The sequence below is a fragment of the Cygnus olor genome, chromosome 9 (assembly GCF_009769625.2).
Source record: "Cygnus olor isolate bCygOlo1 chromosome 9, bCygOlo1.pri.v2, whole genome shotgun sequence".
In the NCBI taxonomy this organism is placed as follows: domain Eukaryota; kingdom Metazoa; phylum Chordata; class Aves; order Anseriformes; family Anatidae; genus Cygnus; species Cygnus olor.
The window spans coordinates 9,894,340-9,919,139 of NC_049177.1; the positions used below are offsets into that span (position 1 = coordinate 9,894,340).

The 24,800-nt window shown below is 43.7% G+C and overlaps 2 protein-coding genes across 5 annotated transcripts in view; one reads left to right on the forward strand and one right to left on the reverse strand.

Moving 5' to 3' along the window:
• The first annotated feature begins 880 nt into the window (after positions 1 to 880).
• MSL2 (MSL complex subunit 2) lies at positions 881 to 21,549 on the forward strand. Its single transcript, XM_040567538.1, has 2 exons — positions 881 to 1,104; positions 13,099 to 21,549. The coding sequence occupies exons 1-2, from the start codon at positions 963 to 965 to the stop codon at positions 14,694 to 14,696; spliced, it is 1,740 nt and encodes a 579-aa protein (XP_040423472.1). The 5' UTR covers positions 881 to 962; the 3' UTR covers positions 14,697 to 21,549.
• Positions 13,229 to 24,800, reverse strand: part of PPP2R3A (protein phosphatase 2 regulatory subunit B''alpha) — a 58,219-nt gene continuing 46,647 nt past the window's right edge. For 2 of the 4 annotated variants that reach the window (XM_040567534.1, XM_040567537.1), the window contains one exon: positions 19,400 to 23,456. In XM_040567534.1, the coding sequence (XP_040423468.1) occupies positions 23,387 to 23,456 (70 nt within the window). In that variant the 3' untranslated portion in view covers positions 19,400 to 23,386. Of the gene's footprint in view, positions 13,489 to 19,399; positions 23,457 to 24,800 lie in introns of those variants that run through there. The other 2 variants (XM_040567536.1, XM_040567535.1) reach the window with 2 other exon arrangements.

Consider the following 24,800-nt stretch of genomic DNA (forward strand, 5'->3'; position numbering starts at 1 on the left):
AGTACTGCAACACGGGCCTGGGCGCGGGGAGCGCTTCCCTCAGCGGTGCTTGCAGCGTGGACGCCAGAAGCTCCCTGCACGCAGCCCCCCCAGCCGCCTGGCACCCGCGGGGGGTCACCAACACCCCTCGTGACGGCTTCCCCGGGCCCGCGGCCGCCCAGAGCGGCGGGGCGCCCCCAGAGGCGCGGCGTGCCCGGGGCGGGGCGGCCGCGCCGAGGGGACGGCGCTGACGCGGCGGGGCCCCGCTAGAGGGCGCTGCCCCCCCCCCGCGGGAGGCGGGAGGCGGGGGGGCCGCGGCCCCGGCCCCGGCGGCGGCGCATGCGCGGCGGCGGCTCTGGGCGGCCGCGGAGATGGCCCCGCAGTGACGGTTGGCGCTGGCTAACGGTCGCCGTCGCCATCGCGGCGCGGATCGGGCGGCGGACCCTGCCCCGCCGGCGGCGCCCGCCCCGCGGCCGCGCAGCCTGGAGCGCCGGCCCGGCCCCGCGGAGGAGGCCGCGGTGATGCGGCCGCGCTGAGGCCCGGGTGCATCCGCCTCCCTCCCTCCCTGCCTCCCCCCCCCCCCCCCACCTCAGCGGGCGGCCCGGCCCCGCCGCCGCCGCCCCGCGCTGCCCCCGCCGCCCCCGGGGACGCGTCGGCCGGGCTCGGAGCGCAGCGGGGCGGAGCGCAGCGGCAGCGGCAGCGGCAGGGCCCGGCCCGCCATGGCCCGCGGCCTGGAGTAGCGCCGCCGCCGCCGCCCCTCGGAGCGCCGCGGCCGCCAGGCAGCCAGGCCACGGCGGGGCCGGAGGAGCAGCGGGGCCGGGCCCCGCGCCGCGCTGCCCCCCCCGCCCCCCCCGCCGCCGCCGCGCGGCTCCGGGCGGCCCCGGCCCAAGGTGACACCCGGGCTGCCCCCGGCCCGGCCCCGGCCCCGGCCCCGGCCCGCGCCCTCGTCTCGGCCCGGAGCCGGCGGCGCGCGAGCGGCGGCGATGAACCCGGTGAACGCCACTGCTCTCTACGTTTCCGCGAGCCGCCTGGTGCTCAACTACGACCCCGGGGACCCGCAGTCCTTCTCCGAGATTAACAAGCTCCTGCCCTACTTCAGGCAGTCCCTCTCCTGCTGCGTTTGCGGTGAGGAACCCTTCTTTGTTCCCGGCGCGGCGGGGCCCCGGGGCTCGGCGCGGCCCTCGGGCGGGCTGCCCGCACCGGCACCGGGGAGCCCCGGGGAGGGGGGCGGCGGTGGGGGCGGCTCCGGGCAGCGCCTTCCCCAGCACCCCCCTGCCCCGAGGCGAGCAGGGGGCGTGCGGCTGGCGGCGGGGATCGGGGCGGCCGGGGGGGTTGTGGTAACGAGGAGGGGGCCGAGAGCAGGTGTGGGCCGAGACAGCCCGTGTACAGCCCGTCGGGGGGGGGGAAGGAACACACACACACGCACACACCCCGAAACGTAAAGAACACAAAGTAATGCAGGTTGAGGGCCAGGAATGTCAAGCGCACAAAAGAAATCCAAAGGCTGTTACCGCGCGGAGCAGATAGTTATCCCGTGACAACAACCGCCACGGCGAGCACACAGGCCGGCAGCCTCCCAGCGTTTCCCCGCCGCGTTTTCCCCCCGAAAAAGAGCGATCTGCGTCTGCTGGGGAGAGGCGCGCATCCGGAACCTCGGCGCTGCCTTCTGGAGCGTTTGGGGAGGGATCGCCTTCTGCGTGGTGAAGTGGGGGCACGTGGCTGTGGCTGTGGCCGTGTGGGGCAGGAGGCTCCGCGGTGAGCTGTCAGCCCTCCGCCAACTTTCCCTCGAGGCACCGGGCAGCGCTGGGAGAGGGAGGCCGAGCTGTCAGACCTCTCGCTTGACTCGCTTTGTGAATTCTGTTGTTCTCTGCTGATCCGAAGCCCTGGCCCTGCGTGTGTTTTTGTTTTCTTACCAGACGGGACTCGTGTCCTTTACGTGTGCGTGTCCTTTACTAGCGTGTGTGGTCCCATTAAGGCTTAATCGAATTAGTGGCGTTTACAAAGTTAAATATTGTATTTATTTACAAGATCAGGACTTCAACTGTTGAGGCTGCTAAACAAGTCTCGGAGGCTTCCTATCCTGTAGCAGTAGCTCCTCCCACTTAGAGTCTTAGAAAATAGAGATCAGTTTGTACTGGGAAAGAGGGAGCCTGTTCCCAGGATCACGGCGTCGTCATTTCCTGATATAATTTGTCTAAGGTTTTTTTTTTCCACGCATAACCAATGTCAGTGTTAATGCAACTCTGCTCTTTATCTCTCATGTAGTACCTTAGGCCCTGTTACTTCCAACCTTTAATTTCTTTCTTTCATAAATCATTGTTGCTTTTGCTCAATCATCAGACAATTTCTGCCTAAAAATATGCTAAGATTTCTCTGTGTGTTTTTTTTATTTTTTTTTAATTAAGATACTCATGTAGGGACTTTGTGTCTCTTATGTGTCCATAGGGACTCACTACTGTGCTGCCGGACCTCTCTGCTTTGAGACTAGTCCTCTGAAATGCGTTCTTTGTTCTCCTTGCCTTGACTTCTTTCCTTTTTGGCCTGTTGCAGTCTTATTTTTGCACTCTGTGCTGTTGGAATTGTCTATCTATAATTTGTCCCTGCCCAAATTCCTGAGCTACTTTTCCCCTCTTCAGTTTTTCTTGCGTGGCTTTTCTGTCACTTTCAGTTTGAGTGGGCAGCCTGTGCTTGTTTAGTTTTTCTTCTATGGGCTTGTGCATCTATGGATACTCAGACCTACAAACTACTTCTTGATGGTTCTGCTTCATCTCTTATTCAAATTTTAGGGGTTGCTACTTTGGCTTTTAATTTTTTTTCCCTACTGTGTGTAACTTTCAGATAACTGTAGCTGCTATTTGTTTCAAATATTTTGTCTACAAGTGATTCCCCAAGATTATCTCTCAGCGTCTGGACTTCTGTTTGTGGCCCAGTAGTGTACAGAGGCCTCAGCAAGTTCCTGGTTCTTTATGAGGCTGGGCGCTACGCACCCAGACCCTAAAATACAGTTTCTGTCCTGCAGAGTTAGTGAAGTGCTGTTCTTGAACCTGCAGGCAGTTAGTCATGGGAGAGCGCTTCTGTCCGACACAGAACTGCCCGCGCTGGTGTCGACCAGCAGTTGTAAATCTTCAGCTCGGACTGGTAAAGGCAAATTGACCTTCTTGTTTGCTTTTTGTGTTCCTTTTCTCTCTCTTCTGTCATGGGTGAATATTGGTGCCTCTTCTCTCTTCAGCCCTCTGACCTTCCTGCGGTATTTCCAAAACGCTTTTTTTTTCTTGTACACATCGGGGCTAAGAGCTGCTACGCTTCCTGCATATGCGAGGTCATTTAAAGCCCATCTTCTGCCTTCCTTCCAACCATCAAGACTTTTTTTAATTTTAGACAGCATTTTAACAGATAAGTACTGAGGCAAAGATTATTTTGTAAGATGTCATCGATCACAGGAGTGGGTGCTTTGACCATCCAAAACCTAACAGTCTGTTTTGAACACATTTAAAGCTTTTCCAACATTTGCTCTTTTTGCCCATCTGTAGTCCGTAAACTGTGAGATCCATATATCGGGATGCGGGTTCAAGTACATGGGACATTGCGTGTCTGGTGCTTCCCTTGCTCAGAACTTGGTGAAATGAGGTCTTGACTGTACATGTCTAAAAATCATGCTTTGTTGGAGAAATGCTGCGTGAATTATCAGTAACACATAAACCCTCTGCACTTTGTAGAGTTATGTTTGTTTAAGTCCTGTGCAGGACTCCTAGCACTTCCCTTGGGATTTCACTCCCCAACTTAGCGCTCCTCATGTCATCAGCTGCAGTATTTAATCTCCCTGAATGCACCCCACTATGCTTTGTTATTCTGTAGGTATTAATTCTGCAGTCAAGACTGTTTAATTTTACAGAATTGTTTTTAGAAGTGACAGCTACATAAATCAGCTGACGTTATTGTGCTTTCACTATTTTCTCGATGCACTAGACATAAGCCAACTGATTTTCTTCTGATCTGATAGTTTTTTAAACCAGCTTTCACAGCGGGGGTGGCAGAAGTTTTTGGACCCACATAATTATGAAGTTCTAATTGAAGTTCTGATTTTAGACTCAAATTGGCACGCCCAAACTTACATCAGCAGAAAGCTGTAATGTAAATACAGCCTGGCATTGTAAATCAGTCAACCAGATCTGTTCTGGGTGGATTTGAGGTCTCCTAACGGGTCCTACCTAACGGGTTGGAAAGGTTCAGTTACCCCGATGGTACGGCAGTGTGTGTATGCTCTTGGGATGTGAGTGTGGTCATGCGATAGTTTTGTAGACAGTGCTGTAGGCAGTGTGTTGTCCTCACGGGATGCGTAAGGTGACATTTCCTAGAGATTTTTAAACTTAAAAATAGCTCCTCTGAGCGTGCTTTAGAGAGAAGGTATATGCCATACGTGTTTTGAGGACGTGAAATCTGCATTTTAGTCTCTAGACTAGAGTGCTTATTGTTAAATGGTGTGCTGATACCTCATTTCATTTAAAAATAGCTTAGTAGGATTTATGCAACAAACTTCAATGTTTTAAAAACACTGCCTATTGGGATAAAAATCTTCTTAAGAGTGACTCGCTCTGTTTCGAATCCTGTGTAGGTTACTGCAAGTCACTCAGAATCTCAGTTGGCTCTGCCACATTAACACACTTTTTTGCAATCCAGTTAAAATGTTTAAGTGACAGATTTTGCCAGTCAGATCAGCTGAGCTTTTTATCCTTAGAAGACTTCACCCTGGAACCTCTGACGGATATTTTAAAATGTTTGACAGATTGTCGCTGCTGATTTAGAATGCGAAAGCAGTGGAAAGGTTGCGGGGCTCCAGCGTAACACCGCGTTGGGTCGGGCACCCAGCGGCTGCTGGTGCTGTGGAAATGCAGGATGAGAACCAAGTTCTTGTCCTAAGCATCCTGTAATATAAGTAACGGGATGTGAGATGACATGTGGCTTCAAAGAGATTAAGGGGTGGGAAGGAACAAAGAAACAATGTGGTGGTGCTGACCAGTGCCCTACATGGCTCCTGCTGGAAGCTTTGAAATAGCTCTGGAGAGTTTTAGGTAGGGGGCTGAAGGCTCAGTGGTCAAGTAGCGTCGTGGAAGCAACTGCCAGCATGGGAATGGTGTGGTTTAAATAAAAAGAAGTACTTTGTTGACTTGTTTTCTTTTCTTTGATGATCAGTATAGGGATGTTACTTCCAGGCTGATCTTGTATAAATGTATTAGCTTATTTTTTGAAACTTTTATGCTGTAGATAGAAGTTGAGCCTTACAGAGTTGATTCAACTAGCTAGGTTTGAATTTTCTCCAGAGTTGGTGGTATATCGAGTCGTGTAAGCACCTGCATCTCTCTTCCATCCTGTCTGTGTTGGCAGCCCGGTGATGGCTCCTCCTCTTCTTCCTCATCCCTTCTCTGTTGCTTTGCCCCGCGCTGCTCCATGGTGTGCCCTCCTCCAGACCCCTCGTCTGTCCACAGCTCTCAGCAGCACCGCTACAGATCCCAAGTAGCACTTACGGCTTTAGGCTGTGCTTTGCCACTGGGAAGTTGTGAAGTAGCCTTTTTTAACAGTGCAATTTCTTTAAACTTCCATAATGAGCATTTCTACAAATACCTAAGTGAAGAAGCTCCAGAAGCCAGTGGAATGCAAGTGAGTTATGGGTCTGTGGTACCGAGGTATCACATACTGTGATAGGGTTGCTGATGGTACTGAGGCAATTGGAGGCATGCAGCAGCTATGCAATGTCCTTTGGAGAAGGCAAGGTTGTTGCGTAACACCTATATAGATTTAAAACTTCTAGAAAATTCAATTTCTAGTCATGGAGATGGAAAAAGCAGAAGGAACAAATTCCCACTACTAAAAACGTAATTATATGCATGATACTAGACTTTCTGTTTGGGTTTTGAGCCGTTTCTGAGTGAATTAAGACTGGATATCAGTGTTTTAAAGAGAAAAAGCATATTTAAATTTTGTGATGGAAGAATGGAGGATACAATTCTCATTCTTTGTCTGTTCTCCTTTTAGTAGGGAGGGTGAAGGCTGATTCGTGCCAGATCAGTTGCCTTTTGTGTTTGAAAGTAATATGCGCTGGTGACTCTTTTCAGGTATTTTTTTGTTGACATTTTCTTCTTTTCTCCATTTTAACTGTCAAAAAATACTGTCCAGCTATCACGTATGGGTAGCTCTTAAGTGTGTTATTTCCCCCCTAAAAATTACATGGAATGGTTACCAGAATACTTCTGACTTTCTGAAGACTGTGCAAAATAACCAAATCCCTGAAACAGCTATCACGGAGCATGAAATACAGGACAAAGTACCTATAAAATATCTCCTGTTGCAAGTATTCTTTTCCTTCTGGTTTCGGAGGTAGCCACCATGGGCAGTTGCCTATGAAATTTCCACTCTCGTATCTCTGAATGCACCAATTTTTAGCCAAGATCATGTTGGTTGATTTTTCTTCCTCTTTGTCTCCTCAGTTAAATTCACCGTTTCCCTTTCCTGTTTGAAACCCTGCACGTGACTCTTGGGAGAAGTGCTTTTTCAAGGTTGTCTGCTTTGTACTGCCTGAATTTTGACAACACAAAGTTGTACCAGTTGAATTTCAGTGGGTTTCTTAACTAAAAATACTCTAAAATTACTCCTCTGTCTTAAAACAAAATTGGAAGCATAGGAGGAAGAGAAGTTCTGTGGTTTCCACCCTGAGAGCTGGTTGGTACCAGACTTGAAAAGGAGATGGCAAAGCGAGGGTTACAGTATTGTCTTCTGACTTGATTTGTGTGTTTCTCATTGAGGCAATGGGAGATGATGGACTAGTTTTGATGGTCACCTGAGGATATTGATTAAACTGATTACGTTTCATAGTGTTTAAAGAAAAGTTAATATGTTGCCAACAGGCACCTTTACTGGGACAACTTAATTGCCCAGGTCTATGGACTTAGGGAGTCCAAACACAGATTTCTTTGGTTTGTTTTCTTACTATGTTATGATTTACAGATTAGTTTGAGTAAATATGGAGTAAGGAGGTGCTTGATATTAGGTTGGAATTCTGTGTGAGGCCAAAAAAGATTCTTGACGTTTCCATATAACTTGAGAAATAATGCACAACACATCGAGCACTGTACTTTCCAGGGAGTTAGAATTGTCCAGCTTTTACAATGGAATTTGCTTTGAAGTCCTTCAGTGATAACTTTGTGGATCTCCGTCTCCCGAGCCTTGTGGTCATGGCCCAGTCCTCGCTCCTTCTCCAGTGGGCTTGAAGAGCAGAGTTGTCTTGAAGGTTGTGCAGTTAACCTTGATGGTGTAAGAAGTTTTGTTTGGTGGAGGGAAAAAACAGTTTTCATTACTTCTTGTTTGCCTTGAGAATGTGATAAATATAATTAAGTAGACCTACAACTTTCAAAGCATGTTTTAACTCTTTTGAGTGCTTATGCTGTATGGAAACATGCTAAATGTATCTTGTACCCACAGTAGATGTGTCAACATTGCCATTTAAAGCTTCTTAAAATACAGCAGCCTTGACTTTTGGATGACATCATTACATGCAAAACTTTGCCACCGTGGCCATTGTGGTCATTGCAACGTTTGGTGTTAAAAGCCTGCCTGGGTTAGGTGTCCTTCCTTCATCCCTTCCTTGCAGCTGGGAATCCCCCGTTTGCATCAGGCAGAGTGAAAGCAGTAGAGGGCTGTGGCTGTTGAGCTTTCCATTTGCTTGCTGTGCACTATAAAATGCGGGTGACTTCTAGTGATGTGAATGCAAGTGAGGATTAAAGATCTTGTTTTGGCAGACCAATATTTGAGATTAACCCCGGTGCTACATTCATTTATACTTGTAACAAAATTTGACTTCATAATTTTGTCCTAGTTGGCTTCATCAAAATAGGATTTAATAGGTTACAGCAGTCTTAAAACTTTGAGTCTTTAAAAATGCAGTATGTAATGTTTCAGTAGGCTTTGCCAGGGGCGTTTCATGTGTGGGGCGTTTACCCCCTTTTCTAGGGCATTGTGTTTCTGCCTTTGCTCAAGGTAGATGAGAAAGAAAGGAGATATCCTGTTGTGAATCAAGGTCCTCTTTTTTGTGTATTTCGCCCATTTGGAGCACATTTGCTGGATACATACACCTAATAATCGCGTTGATTCCCAATTCTTATCCTCCTTTGGTCCGTGAGATACAATTTGCAGATGCTTCCCTTCTTCCTGCAGCTGTGAAGTAATGCTCATTAAGGAACACAATAGGAAGTATTCCTTGTGGTCTAAATGACCTCCCTCCTGGCAGCAGCCTTTCCAGGACAGCTGTGGTATTTTGTAAATAATATATTAACAGTATTTTCTCTGTGTATGCTGCATATTAAGTGTACGTGCTCATAATTGAGTAGATGTTTGGTGAACTTTTGTGAGAGTAGGATAGTTAAGATCTGATGTTGTTTAGGGAAATTTGAAGCCTCTTACTGGAGGCTTTTTAAGAACATGATTTTGCTTTTGGTGTATTAATATCCCCCTCACAAAAGAGGGTGAGCAGAGATGAGGTGAAGTCTAGTAATACCAAGTTATCTAGGGTAGTAAAAATGAAGGTCTGCATTGAGTAAACGTGGCAGGATCTGATGAGGATGAATGATTGCACAGTAAAATGGCAAATTAAATTTAGCTCAGATAAATATAGAATGATAAATATGGAGAAAAATATTACAAGCTTCTCAGAGCCCATCGTTTTTATATTTTACAGACTTAAATAAATTTGTGAATGTATAGAAAGTGGCACTATTGATGGCTACCAGCCAAAAGCGAGATCTTGGCTTCTCAACAGAAAACTCGGTGGAAGTATCAGCTCAGTACTGGGTATCAGTCGAAAGTAAAACAAGTGTTAAAATCAGAAACTGAATAGAGAATGTAGTGGTGAACTTCACTGCAGCGCTGCATGAAGCTGTGTACGCCAGAACCCCTCGCTCTGGGAGGGAGAACGTGGGGAAACGCGGTACGTGACTGTGAAACCCGCGGTGGTGTGGAGGAGAGGGGCAGGGACTGACTGCTGCCTCGTCCAGCACGCGAACTGGAGATTGCTGAGTGAACCCAGCCGGAGTAACGATTCAAAGCAAAAAGGTTATTCTCAGCACAGTGACCAGGGAACTTCTTGTCACAGCCTGTTGTGACTGATAACGTGTTAAATAGCTCAGGAGGGGAGGCAAGCCTCTGGAGAGTCTTGAGGCTTACTGAGTACATGGAAACGCCATCTCCCGTGAGGAGCACCTCAGCGAGTGGTGGCTAAAGGCTGGGCAAGCACTCGGGGCTTGCTTACCTCCTCCTTACTCTGTGCCCACGGCATTTGCTTTGGGCCACTAGGGAGGGGGGATGTCGCACTAGGTGGATCTTTGGTCTGACCCAGTGGGGTCGTTCTTAGGAGTTTGAGGATGGGCTGGATCATCTCAGAATCATTTCCGTTTTATTGTCTTGGTGAAGTTTGTAATCTTACCTGGGGGGATTTGGTAATTTGCAGCAGCAATGAATGTTACGCCCTGGGTGCCTGTGGAGCCAATGGTTTGGAACATTCTGAAGCTTAGTACCTCCAGATTCTCAGTAGTAGCTCAGGTGTTGGCTTTCTGGGACAATGCTGTTGACTTAACAGCATTCCCCAAATATTAAAACTAATGAAACCTAAATTTCTGTGAATTTGCATCTCATGGTTGACTTTTTTTTTCTTTTTTTTTTTTAAAGTTTAACAGTACTAAAACTGACGAGTGATAGGTGCCACAGAATCCATAAAGGAAGAAACTTTGCAGAATGAATATTCAATGAGATGTGAGCTCAAGCTGAAAATATTCCCATGGTTCAGGCATTCCCAATGTCTCTTCTGTGTAGGTTGCTGGCATTTACTGAGAGTAGAACTCACTGTGTTCTTTCCTCCGGGGAGCATGTAAAGTGTTTTGTTTTGTCTGTCCATCTGTCTTTCTCTTCTAAGCTTCTGGATTATTTTATTTTTCTTCCAGATTTTTGTATCCTCTTTTAGCTTTCGTACCCATTCAGCAGTTTCAGCCAAATTTATTTTGGGATGAGTGTAATTTTTGGGGATAAATGAAATGCACAGTTGGCAATGAGATTTTTTAAAAAAATCTAATTAAAAGTTAAATTGCGACTGTAAATTGTTCATTTGGTCTCATCTGTAAGTATTTTAATACTTGGTAATATGCCACACACTGATCATCGTAACTCCCAAGTAGCAAAACAAGGCTGAAGAGGACCAAGGAGCACACCCAGCTGCTTTGTTTCGCTGGGTGCTAATGCTGGAGGCCTTTTGGTGGTGGAAGTGCTGTGGATGCATGCACACTTTTACAATGGCTTCTGCAGTCTCAGAGCATTAAATGAGAACTGTTGCGGGCGTTTGCTGCTTGCTTTGGTCAGAGCAGAGTTTCTGCTGTGCCTGGTGGGAAGACCCAAGATCCTGAAGGGCCAGACAGTCATTCGGGAACTCCTTCTGCCTAAGGACATGACTTGTAAGATCAGCTCGTGTGATTTAAAGCTTTCTTTTGTTTCTTCCCCAATGGAAGTCCCTGACTTGGCTCACGAATCCTATCTGATGACCACCATCGACATCTCTGCCTGCCTTGCTGTTTAAATAGTGTCACTGAAAGGGAACTTAAGCATTTTCATTGCAGGTTGCATTGTGTGGCTTCAGGTTCTACCTGTTGGCTTTAAATCTTCACTGCTTAGCTCAAAGAGGGTTTTGCTGTTGTCTTTGTAGGGTCTTCTGGAGTCAGTCTTCCTCAGTCAGCTCTTCCTCATTAGATGAGCAAAGAAAAGTCAAATATCTAATCTTTGGTCATAAAATGCATTTTCCAGCCAAATATTGCTGTAATAGTGTCTTGAATCTTTTGCTGTTCTGCAGCTTCTTCTATTCGTTGTTGCTCCTGTATCACTTTTAGGTAACTGTGATCAAATCCTGCCCGTGTCCATATGGTCACTCTTCCACTTGCAGTGTAATGACAGTTCTTACTTGTCATTCTGTTGATGTATGTCACCTGGTAACTTTCTAAACAATCCATTTTCTCTCAATGTATTAAAAAACACAAATAACGATGCCTTAGGCACTGACCCCTGTTACTTGCTGCTCAAAACTCAGCTTAAATCAGGTCACTTTTGCTGAAAGATGGCTCAGACGGAGGAGGGCTGCAGCAAGTATCAAGGGATTTGGGCGTCAGAGGGAACAGGGAATAGATAGTCTCCATCAGCTCATTCACAGAATTCAGGAGTGTCGCAAAATGACTGTGCTAATGCAAGTTTCCTATTACTTCAAACACACAAAGTTGAATTTTCAGAAGTTGTTTCAGCAGTGAAGACTAGGGAGGGCTTGGTTAGGAAAGGGGTGGAACATCTGGGCAAAAGATATAGAGTGTAGGGACAAGTTTTGTGTTTGAAGGCTACTGCAGCTAAGGATTAGAACAGCAGGTCTTGTTCTCCTGCCTGAGGGATTGGACTCTAGACTAAGCTAATACAACATAGAAAAGTTGTTTTTTCTTACGTAGTTCATAAGTTGGTGCACTCAGCTAGGTTCAGCAAATTGTATCCCTCCAAAGGGCTGTCATGAGAATCCATTAGGGAAGGTTCACGTGATTAAAATTTCCTTGGAAGCAGCTGATGAGAGAAAATACCTTTGATTAGGACTTTTTATCTCAGTCTGTTTTACTATATGCACTTTGCTTTCTCTTCCCAAATTGCAGAATTTTATTAATTTGTTCCTAACAGCATGTTTGCACTGGGGTGGGAAATCTGGGAGAAGATTCACTGATCGCTGTAGCTCATCCAGAAAAGGCTCCTCACAGGGAGACAGTTCTGATCAAAGCTGAAAATCTGCTGCGGGGAAGAAGCCCGCTTTCATAGCTGGCTATAGATAACTCTGAAATTTATTTAGAAGTTAGAATATCTTTCTGGCCTAGAGTTTGCTAAAGATAACAAAGCAATACTGTCGTTTTATGGATGTAGTTACTAGCTGGATTATTTCTGTGCAGAATTTCAATTAACACTGTTCTTTTACTTTATTTTATCCTTATGTGTTACTGGGCTAGTTCTTAACATAAGCAAAAACATCCTTCCAGACCTAGTTTCAGAGATCTGGAGATCTGACAGGTTTTCAGCACTAGGTGTCTAAAGCCCGTGCTGTCAGGTGACTTGAGTCCATTAGCAATTGATTTTTAAATTTTTTTTTCTTAACAGTAAGATCTCAGAGAACATCTTTTGTGATTTCCTCACCCCTGCGCAGGACACGCGAGCTGTTGTTGACACCTTGAAGTATTTAAGCATCATGGCTGTGACTACTAAAATATTAAGTGTTATTTCACTGTTACGTGTCTGTGCCTTGGGAAATGGGGAGCCACCACTCCTCAGGACGTGTTAATAGTCGCCCTGTGCCAAAACAGAAAGCGCAACAAGAGCAATCTATTAAGGAGCATTATATATATTTATATTCATTTTTATTGAAATACAGTATTAGGTGTTTTATTTGGTGCTTGTAAGAATTCATGGGGGACATTTAACTGTTCTTGTTGCTCACAAAGCTGAAATCTTTGTGCTTTATTCATGGCGTTGACTGTCACAAAGCTATGCTCTATTTTTAGTCCCAGCCAAATGAAAAGTAAAACAAAGTCTCTGCTGTGTGTTCTTTCCTTTTGGGGTTGGTATTTCATCATTTTTACATTCCTTTTAGGGTTTCCCTTTGCTCAGTTTCCATTTGTTTTCACTAATTTCATTAAAATCTCTGCAGTAGCTCTTCATGGGGGTTTGTTGTTGTGCTTTTGGAAAATTCATAGAAATCTTGTGTGTTTTGTAACTTTCAATGGAAGAAACTGCTGAAGGGGATAAAGGGGCTGGTACTGTTTTAGCTAAGAGGGTTTCTAAAGGCTGCAGCAGCATGACAAATTATGGTGGGATGTTCTGATTTTTTTTTCTAATGTTTTAAAATCAGATATGGCAGCCGTGAGAATTTTTAGACTATTGTTTGGATGGTATATTTTCTTGTGACTTGCTGAACTTTTTCAGGCAATTTTTTTGGCTTACGTTACAAGGAATTCATCCTATGTTATCATTGAAACGTGGCTTGAGTTCATTGTAGTTTTTCTTTTTTTTCCTTAGGAAATTTGCTACAAGACCCTATTGCTCCCACAAACTCCACATGTCAGCATTATGTCTGCAAACCTTGTAAAGGCAAGAAGATGATGATGAAACCGTCATGTAGCTGGTGCAAGGACTATGAACAGTTTGAGGAGAATAAGCAGCTAAGCATTTTAGTGAACTGCTATAAGAAACTCTGTGAATACATAACGCAAACTCCACTGGCACGAGATATTATCCAAGCAGTTGATTGTTCTGCAGATCTTTTGGCTTTGCTCAAAGATGGATCACCACTCCACGAAGAGACGGAAAAATCTTCCGATACAGCCTTGGCTTTGTGTTTGACACATTCCCCAGTACCTTCCACCTCAGAACTTACAAACGATCCTCCAGCTAGTTTTACGTCAGTACCTGAAAGCACACACAACGTTGATGTTAGAGGTTCTGTTATCAATGGGTTGCCCAATTGTAATGGGCTTTCAGGAGATAAACTTGGAGTGAATATCCCTTCTCCTGAACACGCGAACACGATCGATGTATGTAGTACTGGAGAGTATATAAAAAATGAAGATATCTCTAGCAGCCTGCAGCCTGTGTGTGATACCGTTTCTACTAGTGACTTGTGTACGACAGGCATTGACATCTGCAGCTTCAGTGAAGACATAAAACCAGGTGGATCTCTTCTCCTTAGTGTTGAGGAAGTTCTACGGAGCTTAGAGACCGTTTCAAATACTGAAGTCTGTGGTTCTAATTTGCAGCCCAGCTTGGAGACAAACATGACTAACGGCCCTTTCCTGCAACTTTCTCCCCCACCCCTTAGCCATAACATTTTCATGTCCTCAGATGCTTCTCCTCATGGAATCTCGTGTACAGCAGCAACGCCTAAGGTGGTTAAGTTAAACAGAAAGCGATCTCGATCGGAAAGCGACAGCGAAAAGGTTCAACCTCTGCCCATTTCCAGCATCATCTGTGGCCCAACGTTGGGAGCATCAGCTCCTGTAACAGTGAAACAGGAAAACAAAATGTCTTTGCAGCCTATTGCAACTGTACCTAATGGAGGCACTACTCCCAAAATAAGTAAAACTGTGCTCCTGTCTAACAAAAGCATGAAAAAGAATTTAGAACATGCCCCTAAGAAATCTCACCCAAAAGCCAAACCAGGAGTGCTGAAAACAAAAGACAAAGCAAAGGAGAAAGTTCCTAGCAGTAACGTTATGCCAGGAAGCCCAACAAAAACTGTGTATAAAAAGCCACAAGAAAAGAAAGGGTGTAAATGTGGTCGTGCCACCCAAAATCCAAGTGTTCTTACATGCCGTGGCCAACGCTGCCCTTGCTACTCTAACCGCAAAGCCTGCCTTGACTGCATATGCCGTGGCTGCCAAAACTCCTATATGGCTAACGGGGAGAAGAAGCTGGAGGCATTTGCAGTGCCAGAAAAGGCCTTGGAGCAGACTAGGCTTACTTTGGGCATTAATGTGACAAGCATTGCGGTGCGCAATGCCAGCACAAGCACCAGTGTAATCAATGTGACAGGGTCACCAGTAACGACGTTTTTAGCTGCCAGTACACACGATGATAAAAGCTTGGATGAAGCTATAGACATGAGATATGACTGTTGAATCTTTCTTTCTTTTCCCTGCCATCAGTAGGGGAACTGCGACAGTTTTAAGGCAGCTATGGTTCTGTTTAACTTGCTGGAGCTCCTGCGTTTAGATCACTTGTATCAAGTGTTTTTCATTGCTATGTTATGTGTATTAGTGTCTGGGAAATAGTTGCAGATAATGGAGGAGTTACCCTAAAACTGTTTTTTAGTTCTTACAGCACCTCATAGTTTGAGATGAATTGCTGATGTAAATGATTTTATCACAAGATCTTTGGCAAGGAATATATTAACCTCATTGTACTCGGTCATGCTTTGTGCTCAGTCAAAGCTTCCGCGTAAATGTAGCGAAGTGGTATCTAGTTAGTCCATTTCAACTGTGCTAGATTATGATGTAGAAAAGTAATTATCAGTCAGTTACAGACACTATTGCTAGAAAATCACCTAGTGTTCCTGTAGGAAATGCAGCTTTAAGCTGGGAAAACCAGTCTGAAAAGGCCCTTGGATAACTTTTGATTGTGAGAATTGGCAATGGAGCAGTTTAAAAATGAAAAGATTGGGAATATAGTGAGAAAGCTAATAGCCCCAAGAGCAGTCAGTCTCCAAACAAGGGTCAGTAAGATCAGTTGCTTACATGTGAAGGTTAAACTGCTGACTCCAGTGTGCCGTCCCGTTAACACCAGCATTTGCTTTTTCCTTGACAATTCCTGATCTGTCATGCCCCCCCGCCCCCCGCCAGCTGTTTGTTTGACATGTTACTATTTTGATTGGGGCGGGAAAATTGCTTATACACAAAGCAAGTTTTATTAGCACCACTCTCTCCTCTTTTTTTTTTTTTTTTTGAGAGCTTTTTTTTTTCCCGGGTTACAGAGGAGAGAGGTTCTGTGGCTCTTCCCCCCGCCCCAGGCAGTGTCTGCAATATACAGAGACTTCCAGCAATTATCACTGTTGATTTTTTTTACCTTGAGGGTAGTGCTTTGCTGACAGGTATCTTTCAGCTGGAGCAGAAGATAATTTTATCTAACAAATATCCAAAATATCTGACCTTAGAAATCAATCTGTATAATTCACCCAGAATCCATCTCATTTTTCTGTGATATATTTAAAGTTGCTTTCAAAGGGTGATGCTTTTTGACCTGGGCTGAAAGGCTTCAAATGGAAAAAAACCACAAAGTTGGCAAAGAGCTTATTTCAAAAAGCATTAAAAATGAAAGCACCTTTGTAGAAATTCAGCTTTATAAAAAAAAAAAAAAAAAGTCTTATTTCATTGTAATTCCTAAATTAGAGTAGAAGCATTTAGTCTTGCATTTAAGATTTCATTGGCAACCTAAAAAAAATCAGTTACTTTGCGAAAGCAGAAGTTTCTCCTCTTTGAATGATACAGCACAAATGGGCTGACTAGAACACAAAACATTACCTTCTAATTTAAAAGGCAATTCCTGTTTCAATAGCATGTTAAATAGTACGTGAATTTTTCAAGTTAGTTATAACTGCTTCCATCTTTCCTTTAATTCATCTAATGAAGTCTGCAGCGCTTTCTGACCTAACGTTAGGTGTATTTTGATTTGGCACAAAGCATATACAATGATGGTTACTCACCTAAGAAATAAGCAAAAACCTTTGGACACAAATGACACCTCCTTTTGTTTTGTAGTGTACCATGGTGTCATTTTCTGTGAATGTGGTCAGATCTTTTTGTTGGTTTTGGTTTGTTTCTCCCCCCGTCTTTTTTGTGGGGTGGGTAGGGTGGGGGGTTAAAGCCATAGGAAGAAAAATGTGATGTATGTGTCCAGTCTGTACTTTTTTGTTTTTGTTTTGCAAGAAGAGTTGAAAAATATTTTTGATAATGAGTAAATGGTGGAAAATGCTTCTTAGTATTCTTGTCTTTATTTGCCAACCCAAGTACCTAAGATCTGTGTTTTTTAGCCCTCATAAGATTTAATGATGTCCTATTAAAATGTATTTAGTTAAACTTGTATGTGATTTTTGTGTTGACCCAAGAGGATCCTACCATTTTCTGACATGGTGGTTTGATCGTGACCTACTGATGTAAATCTGTTTATTAGTCCGCTACGTGTAAGAAAAGTAGCCAAACCAGAGTCTGGTTTAAGGGGAGTGAGATGTGCAGCATGGGTTGTTTCTAAATGCTTTTGCAGAGCTGTTAAGTTTTGCTGGGATTGTTGATGGTACATTTACTAGGACTTGTATTACATTATATACGTAGTACCTTTGCTCCACAAATGTGGGAGGACTTGGAATCTTCAATTTCTCACTGCTGCATTGAATATGGTACCAAAATCTGGTGGTTTAGGTCGAGTGTGTTTGGAACCGTTGACAGGAGAGCCCTGATCGTTACTGTAAAAGTGCAAATGGTAGATTCAGGTTGTTTCTAAAAACATTTCCTTTTATGCTGCCACGTTCTTGAAATGTATATTAAAATTCTAATTGATTTAATAAATGTTAGTTTTCTAATTCTATTTTGCAACTGCTAAGGGCATCAGTGTGGCATATGTTGAACTTATTGTCTAAATACTACTTAGTCTGTTGATGACTAATTCTGTAATTGTTTAAATTAGGGCTTGTTTGGTTTGCTTTTTCTTTTAAACCTCCTGGCTAGTAGTTGTTGAATAAGCTGAATGATGGAAAGGATCATAATGTTTCTGAAAAGAATTGCAGTGGTTCTAGTTTGAAAAGCTTTAGTTTCCATTTTACAGTGACCTTACAGCGTGGTGTTTGGGGACCTTCCCACTGTTGCTTGTTGTGAAAAGGAGTTAAGTGAAAACTCCGTCCAGCATAATCCATGGCAAGGCCTCGCTCCCTGTTGGCCATATGTGGAGAAGCACTGGGGAATCACTGACGGAGAGCAGTTGCAGTGATAATTTTAGCTCTAGCTTAGCCTGTCTGGCCTGGGCTGGCGGGATTTCCCCTGTTGCTGCCGACCTGGCGTTCCTGCTGTGGTGCTGTTGATGAGGAGAACTTTCTCAGTGCTGGCACAGAGGAGGCTGCTTGGGGGTTTCTTTTCATATAGGAAGGGTGTGATACTTCAGCTTTCTTCCCAGTCCGCCTCAGGAAGTGATAACTTTCAAACTTTAATAAAATTCTGTCATTTGTAGAGCTGGATTGGAAGGAAAAAGCAGCAAATGTCTTCCTATTGCAGTCTTCCTGCCTGGAAATGTCTTGAAGAGATGGAAAGAACAGAGCTTCTTCTGGAAGGGGCAGACTTTTGATCATTTTTGATGTGTACCAGTACAAAACTAGCCTAGTGCTTCTGGTCATCTCAATCCAAACATATGAAGGACACTCCTTCAAGAAAGAGAAAACATTTAAACTTTCATTTCAAATGGAAAGGCTCTTTCCATGTATCATGCATCACTGAAATCACTCGGTTGGAATTAAACGCTGGAGGGAGGAGGGGAAGGGAAGTGAAACTGGAAACAAACACTTGGTTTGTGTTGACTTGGCTGCTCTCATAGCAGTTCATTCGTGCAGGTGATGTTCTTGTTCTCTCACCTGTCCACCCCCAACATACAGTACCTGGGAACAGTGGGGTCACTGCAGGCTCTTCTGTTACTGTTGAACTCCCTGCAGAAGTTCTTGTGCACGCACACGAATTTGAAAACACTACCATAAACGGAGGAGGCAGGTAACAGATGCTGTCTTCTGCAGCTGCTTCAATTTGTGTCATTGTGGAGTTTCTGTGTACATAAGGTGAGGGTGACACCCCCCCCCCCGCAAGTACCATCAAATTTTGAATTGTCAGAAAAGAACCTTGTAGAGTTGCAATGTACCAGCAGTCTGAAATAAAACCTGAAAATCCTGCTTTCAAAGGCAAGTACTTCTAGCACAGCAAGAAGCTTGTTGTTCAGTGAAACTGATGGACTTTGAAGAAAAAGATATACAGATGTGGCACATGAATCTTGCAAAGAAATCTGGTGTGATCCAGACTAAAAGCATCTCTTTACTGGATGTAAGCACACACCCCAGTCATTTTTTATGTATTATTTTTTTATACAAATTATATTTGCAGTAAAAACTTGAATTGTTAACAGAAACTTTCCTGAGGAGTGAAACAACAAAAAAGAGCAGCTTTGTATACGTTAGAATATCTTCAGATGTATGCGGCACAGCTGATGAAATTCACTCTGAAAGCTGTAATACTTCTTATAGTACTGATAATGTTGCAAGCACATCTTCTTTGTCCGGTCTTAACTATTCCATTTTTAGAATTGAAGTGCATTTGGTATTTTCAAGGAAACCAGAGGTCCCTACTGAAAAGTGTGCAATACACAGATATCCATGGGAAGAACGCTGAGCTGCCAGTCTCACGGATGAAGTCATAAGATAACGCAGCAATTCTGCTTAAGCATTTGCATATAAAAAAATCAAAGTTTTTTTGTTTTTCCTTCTTTCCATGCCACTTGCCGAGGATCCAGGAGATGTCTGTTTTAAGGAGAGATTAAAATGAGGGACTTCAGAATTTCGGTAAGTCAGCACAGGGATGGTGCTCCACGTTGAGGAGGATGTGAGGAAGGTAAGTGCTAGGATGGCTTCTTTCCACAGTATTTTATAGAAGAAAGCCTAGCCTTTTGGTTTTGGTAGGCTTGCTGACAGGTAACTGGACGTTGTGAGCTCAGTAGCAATAGGGAAGACAATTTTGGGACAGCAGCTGGAGATTAAGTGGAAAAAAAAACTAGTCTATGCCACTACCATGAGACAGGTTTTACTTCTTCAATTCAGAAGTCCTTTATTTGCCAAAAAGAAAAAGAAATTACAAAGTAAAAATACAAGGATAAAACCATGCCAGCACAAAATGTCTCCACACTATTTTTACAAAGTATGAGAACCTTTATTATTTAAATATTCAGTTTCTAAAACCATCACCCATATACCATCACAAGATTAAAAGGGTAAGCATCGTTTACATGTTTTTATTACAGCAGCTCATGCTCTTCACTGAGGTTCATTTTTAATTGCATAGACCTAGGTTACTGTGATTTAGAAGCGCCATACTCCAGAAGTACACACCGTTAAAATGACACTTCAGTGACCTCTTTTTTTCTTTTGGTCTTCCAGGCGTATTTCAGAAACTAAACACAGTACCTTGGTTGGCGTATCTCAAGTCAGCTTTCTTAAATTCTTAGCTCACAAAAGCAGGAAGGTTTTCTGCCATGTTTTCTGTAAACCTGAGACTGACTGGAATTTCTTTTTGCTGTCCGTGTCTGTTTTGCAACACTGCCGCTTGGTGGCAGACCAGCAGAAGGGGAACTATGCCAGCGCCTGGGCTTTGCAGACAAAAACTGTAGTGAAGGAATTACTACTGAGATTTTGGAAAAAAAAAAGAAAAAAAGTCAAGCTAGTACCATTTGAGCAGTAATTGCATGTGGTTGTATCAAACCGCATCTCCTGTCTTAGTACTGCGGAGAGAGAGTATTTGTGAATATAAAAATAATAAGTGAGGTTTTCTGTAAGGACACAGTGTATTTTTGCTAGATAAAATCAGACTAGAGCTAACAAATAAAGATGTATTCTTTTATCATGCAAAACTGAATTTTACTAATTTTTCTGACTATAGGGAAAAAGGAATCCAGCTCATAATAGACTTCTGAGATAGACTTCCAACGAAAAATACAAGATCTGTCTTTAAAAGTATGCAACATCTAAAGTGGCACTGACAGTTGCAGACAGGAGGTGAAGTCAAAATAAGTGGGTTCCTACAAGTCTTTTGTGCTATAATTCTTGGGTTGCTTTATTTTAGAGAGCTTTGTAGCCTCTGAAACGCGTGTGTTGCAGCTGAATAGATTGGTGTCTGTATTGGCAAACATCCTGGTCTTTTTATATTTTGACTATCCCAGAAAGGGAAACTCTGAAAGTATGACAGGAGTTCCCAAATTTACTATGCTTATATACTGCAGCTTTAGAAACCTTCCATCTGGAGAAGCTATGAGCAGGGCGAAGTTGCAAGTCGGATGTAGAATGTGTCATTTATCAATTGATCTGTGGTTGCTGAGTTACGATTATTTGTACGTGTATTTGCTCAGGTACAAGAGAGAGACTGGATTTCTACTCCAGAAGGAAATACTACAAACTACTGCATATTTTGCTTTGAGATCATAGTAGTGGTGGTTTCTGTAACTTGTCCTTGTATGTGAGGCAAAACATTTGCTGTAAGGTTGTTTGTTTTTAATTTATTATTATTATTATTATTCCCTCAATTAGCTTTGTTGTGTTGCCCTGCTAGAAAAGCATGAATTAGGTTTGAATCACTCTACTTTGTCAGAGAAGCAGTTAAAGTAACACGAAGGTTCAATTTCAGCCCAGAATGGGTTATGTTCTTGTTCCGTTGAGTAATCTTTGTCTTTGGAAAGATTGCAAATTTCATCAAACTATGAGTTATGGGCCACTAAACCCCGATACTGAAGAAAAGAGTTGCAATGCTTTGCCTTGGTTCTTTCAGGTGAAAAGTGGACAGAGCTGGTTACACTTGGCAGTTGTGCAACTTTCATCCTATGTACATTTCTGCAGTCATTCCTAGTTTTTTCTGCATTTGTGTCTTTGTGGAGTCTTTCCCAGTAAAGCTTTTCCTCTCTGGGTTATAGCGATAATGGAGATGTAACTCAAACATCCTGATGTTGAGCAGAGTGTCTTCTTGTGCTCTTGCTCTTGTGTGCTTGTTGCATTCAAGGAGGCATTTAAGGGGCTTATCCATTAAGGGGCTTGGTCAGAGTGGTGTCTCTCCCCTCACCCCCCCTTAAATCTTCTACTGTAGAATGCAAGATACCTGTAAGTGCCTTTGCTAAGAACCTGGGCATCCAGAGTTTCCCAAATATATGAAAAAAATGTATGCATCCCAGGATCCTGGATTTTTCCATATATGCATCTAGATAAAATAGCAGCTTTGTTCGTGGAAAAGAGAACAGGTCTTCAAGCCCAGCGTAGCTAAAAACTTCCTCTCTTTCAGGTTTTGATCTTGATGAGCGAGTTACTAACCTCAACAAGGCAGCAGTATGTCCCACCTAGGCATCGGGAGGCAGGCATGACACTTCAAAGGCTCCTGGAAAAGTTGAAGCTGCATTGTAGTGATCAGCCAATTACTTACTTGGTTATTAACAGTAACACTTAAGAGGTATCATCTAGGGATTAATGTACCATTGTGCTAGCATTGTTATGTACAAACTGTGCCGGGCTAATAGTGTTTGCATGTATATACAAGTTGCCTATTAACTGAATGGGTTCTGCCTTTAGCGCAGACATGGAGCTGCCCGCTTGGAGATCTGATACTGGCAGTTGTCTCTCTGGTATTCTGGCAGCAATTCATACAGGGATGTCCCGAAGAGTCACGATTTGATATTCATGCGGTGAGGCAACAGGAAATATGGTGTATACATACCAACCAAGCATTACATACTTGGGCGCAGTTACGATAGTTGAAATCAAGTATGGCAGGTGAAACCTCTGCCAAACTGGAGAAGGTAAGTCCCAAATCTATTCCTTTATCATCTATGGCAGCCAGAAGTGAGGGCTGATACAGTTACAGTGAAGACTGTTGCAATCACCTCTGTGCTGAATCACAAAGAGCTACTAGTCGGAAAGGAGGGACAGCTCCAGCAGCAGATCATGTGCTGTTACTGGAGACGCCAGTTGAAATTCCACAGGGAGTCAGTTTAGTTTTGCACTTGCAGCAAGAATTCATCAGTTACACCATTTTCTCTCCAAGACTAGGTCTATTTCATGGGTGGAAAAAAAAAGTCAGCAATATTTAGGGATTATTTCTTTTACCAGTTAAAGAATGCCTCTGTTAACAGAAATTTACCATACTATGTTAGGGTTGATGGTTTTTCTTCATGATCTCAGCTTAGTCTCTTGCAGAAGGCTACAGATTAGCAAGATTACAACAGTTGGGAAGAGCAGAAGAAGGAAACAGAATTGATGCACACAAAACACAGCAGTTTCAGCACACCAGCTGTATGTCTGTTGTAAATATGCTACAAAATAATTTTATGGAGGCAAAACACTAGCCTGATTCATAGGGAAGATACTCTCATGCACAGCAGAATATGTATCTTAAATTCTCAGAGAAACATTATATCATGGGGTACTTTAACTGTCCACAGATTGATGAGTAAAATTTGTTCGGTATCATCTATAAAAGCTTTAAATAGCAAAAAGGGACCCCACTCTCTCCCTGTGCAGGCACGGTGCCTTGGTTTCCAGGACACTAGCAAAAATAAGAACTTCATTGTGATTTGTATTTCAAAAGATTTCTAGATGTATATTTAAGTTAATTTGGCAATTCATGTCACTGGTATAAATTCAAAGGGTCATAAAGAGACAGGACTGAACTGACTGAGAGATGACCACTGTAGATGTTGCATGCAGTTCTTAGTTTATCATTAGATGCTGGCATATATTGCACATCTGGGGATGTTTATATGGAAAGATATAAAGGAAACAAGGTGCAATCACCATTTTTAATGAGCGTGCACAATAACACATTGTAGAAAGCCTTTTTATAGAAATTGTTATTTCAGTTATACAAGAAGAGAAAAAGGGTTCTCAAATTACAGTGTACAAAATAAAGCACATTGCGCCAATGATGGACTTAAGAAAAATCCCTAAGTGTCCCTAAGTGTCTTGGGACTGACTGCTATCCAGTTTGACAGATATTGATTACACGTTCTCCATTTCTCTATGCTGAGAGATCTGAGATAACTAGTTTGACTTGTCTCCAGTTTCAGAGGGAGATAAGACTTCATCTGTCTCATAGTCTTCTTCAAATGATCTGCAAAGATAAAAGGTGGGTCTTTAAAAGCTGTATTTTGGTGAGAGCATTTTTCAGGTAAGTTATTTCTGTGGCCGCTAAACCATTTGGCTAAAATACAATAACATGCAGGATGTTAACCTCAAGGAGGCTGTTTATAAGGCATTGAAAACAGTGTGGCAGTAATCAGTATTCTGACAGCTGACATTGTGCTCCCATCCATCCTCATTCTTAAGTTCTGAAACAACTTTTCACTGGCGTTTAGCATCTTAAAATTTGAATACAGTTTTAGTAACAGTTGTCATTATCTTGCAGTAGCCTTAATAGTTCAGTGTAGGAATAGAGTTGCTCAGTCACAGATTCAGGTCCTAAAGGAGATTTGGCTTGCTCAGACTTGCTCACAAACACCTGGTTTCCAAAGCATCTTTTGGCTTAGGAGATGCTTTGCCATTCACAGAAAAAACAACAGTGGCCACACTGTCATGTTCCTCTCTCACTTGGTTTGAAGTTTAATATCCAGGTCTTAGTGTTTATGGCTTAGGGAGGTTTGCCTGCAAGTTCTCATCTCTAGCTGGTTGCATATTTGGGCTAGTCAGGTCCTATGCTCTGCAGCAGAGGATAGTGCTTTGGGGCTTTCATCCCCTTCCTGTTGGTGAGAAATGATGTTTAAGATGTTTTTTCCCCAGCCTCAGCACATCACAGGTTATTCTCTGAACTCCCAAGAAATTCAGTCTTCCTTCAGTTCCGGACGCAATGCTTGTTAGGCAGGAAATGGCGCAGCGTGTCTTCCAAGGGCGAGCGCAGCGATAGACAGCGATAAACTCCGATACCCCTGTGTGGGCAGCACCAAGAAAGAACTGTCTGCCACTTCTTGTGTTGTTCTTCCCTCCGCTGACCCATGCGCAGGCACGAGTCCTCAGGAGCCACTTCTGCCTGCCAGGCTGTATGTCCTGCCGTGGGGAGGGTTCTGTGTAAGTGGCATCTGGTGAGTGTCCACTGCTGCCAGGCAGGCTGTGGCTTGGGCTGCGAGAAAGCATTTCTGCATTAGGAGCCTCTGTGGTCAGGTTCAACTAGTGTTTCTGCCTTCAAACAACAACATGCACATGCATTCGCCAGGAAGCAAGCTCTCTTCATCAAAACCTGTACACAGATGTGTAAACCAGGAACCATGGCTGAGAAGTGTTCAGATCACCTTAAGCCTCCAGTGAAAAAGCATGCTCCAAGTGGTAGTTTTGAGCAAAAAGACATCTTGTCTTCTTTTTGGTGATTGTATTGTGCTTGTGTTTTCCAATGTGGGTATTTAATTTACCATAGCAGTGCTTAGAAATTTCTGAATCTGCCACTCAGGATCAGAAATAAACACCA

Coding starts and splice junctions, on each gene's coding strand:
- MSL2 (XM_040567538.1), top strand. CDS start 963: ATGAACCCGGTGAACGCCACTGCTCTCTACGTTTCCGCGAGCCGCCTG. Junction 1,105..13,098: donor CCTCTCCTGCTGCGTTTGCG/GTGAGGAACCCT, acceptor TTTTTTCCTTAG/GAAATTTGCTACAAGACCCT.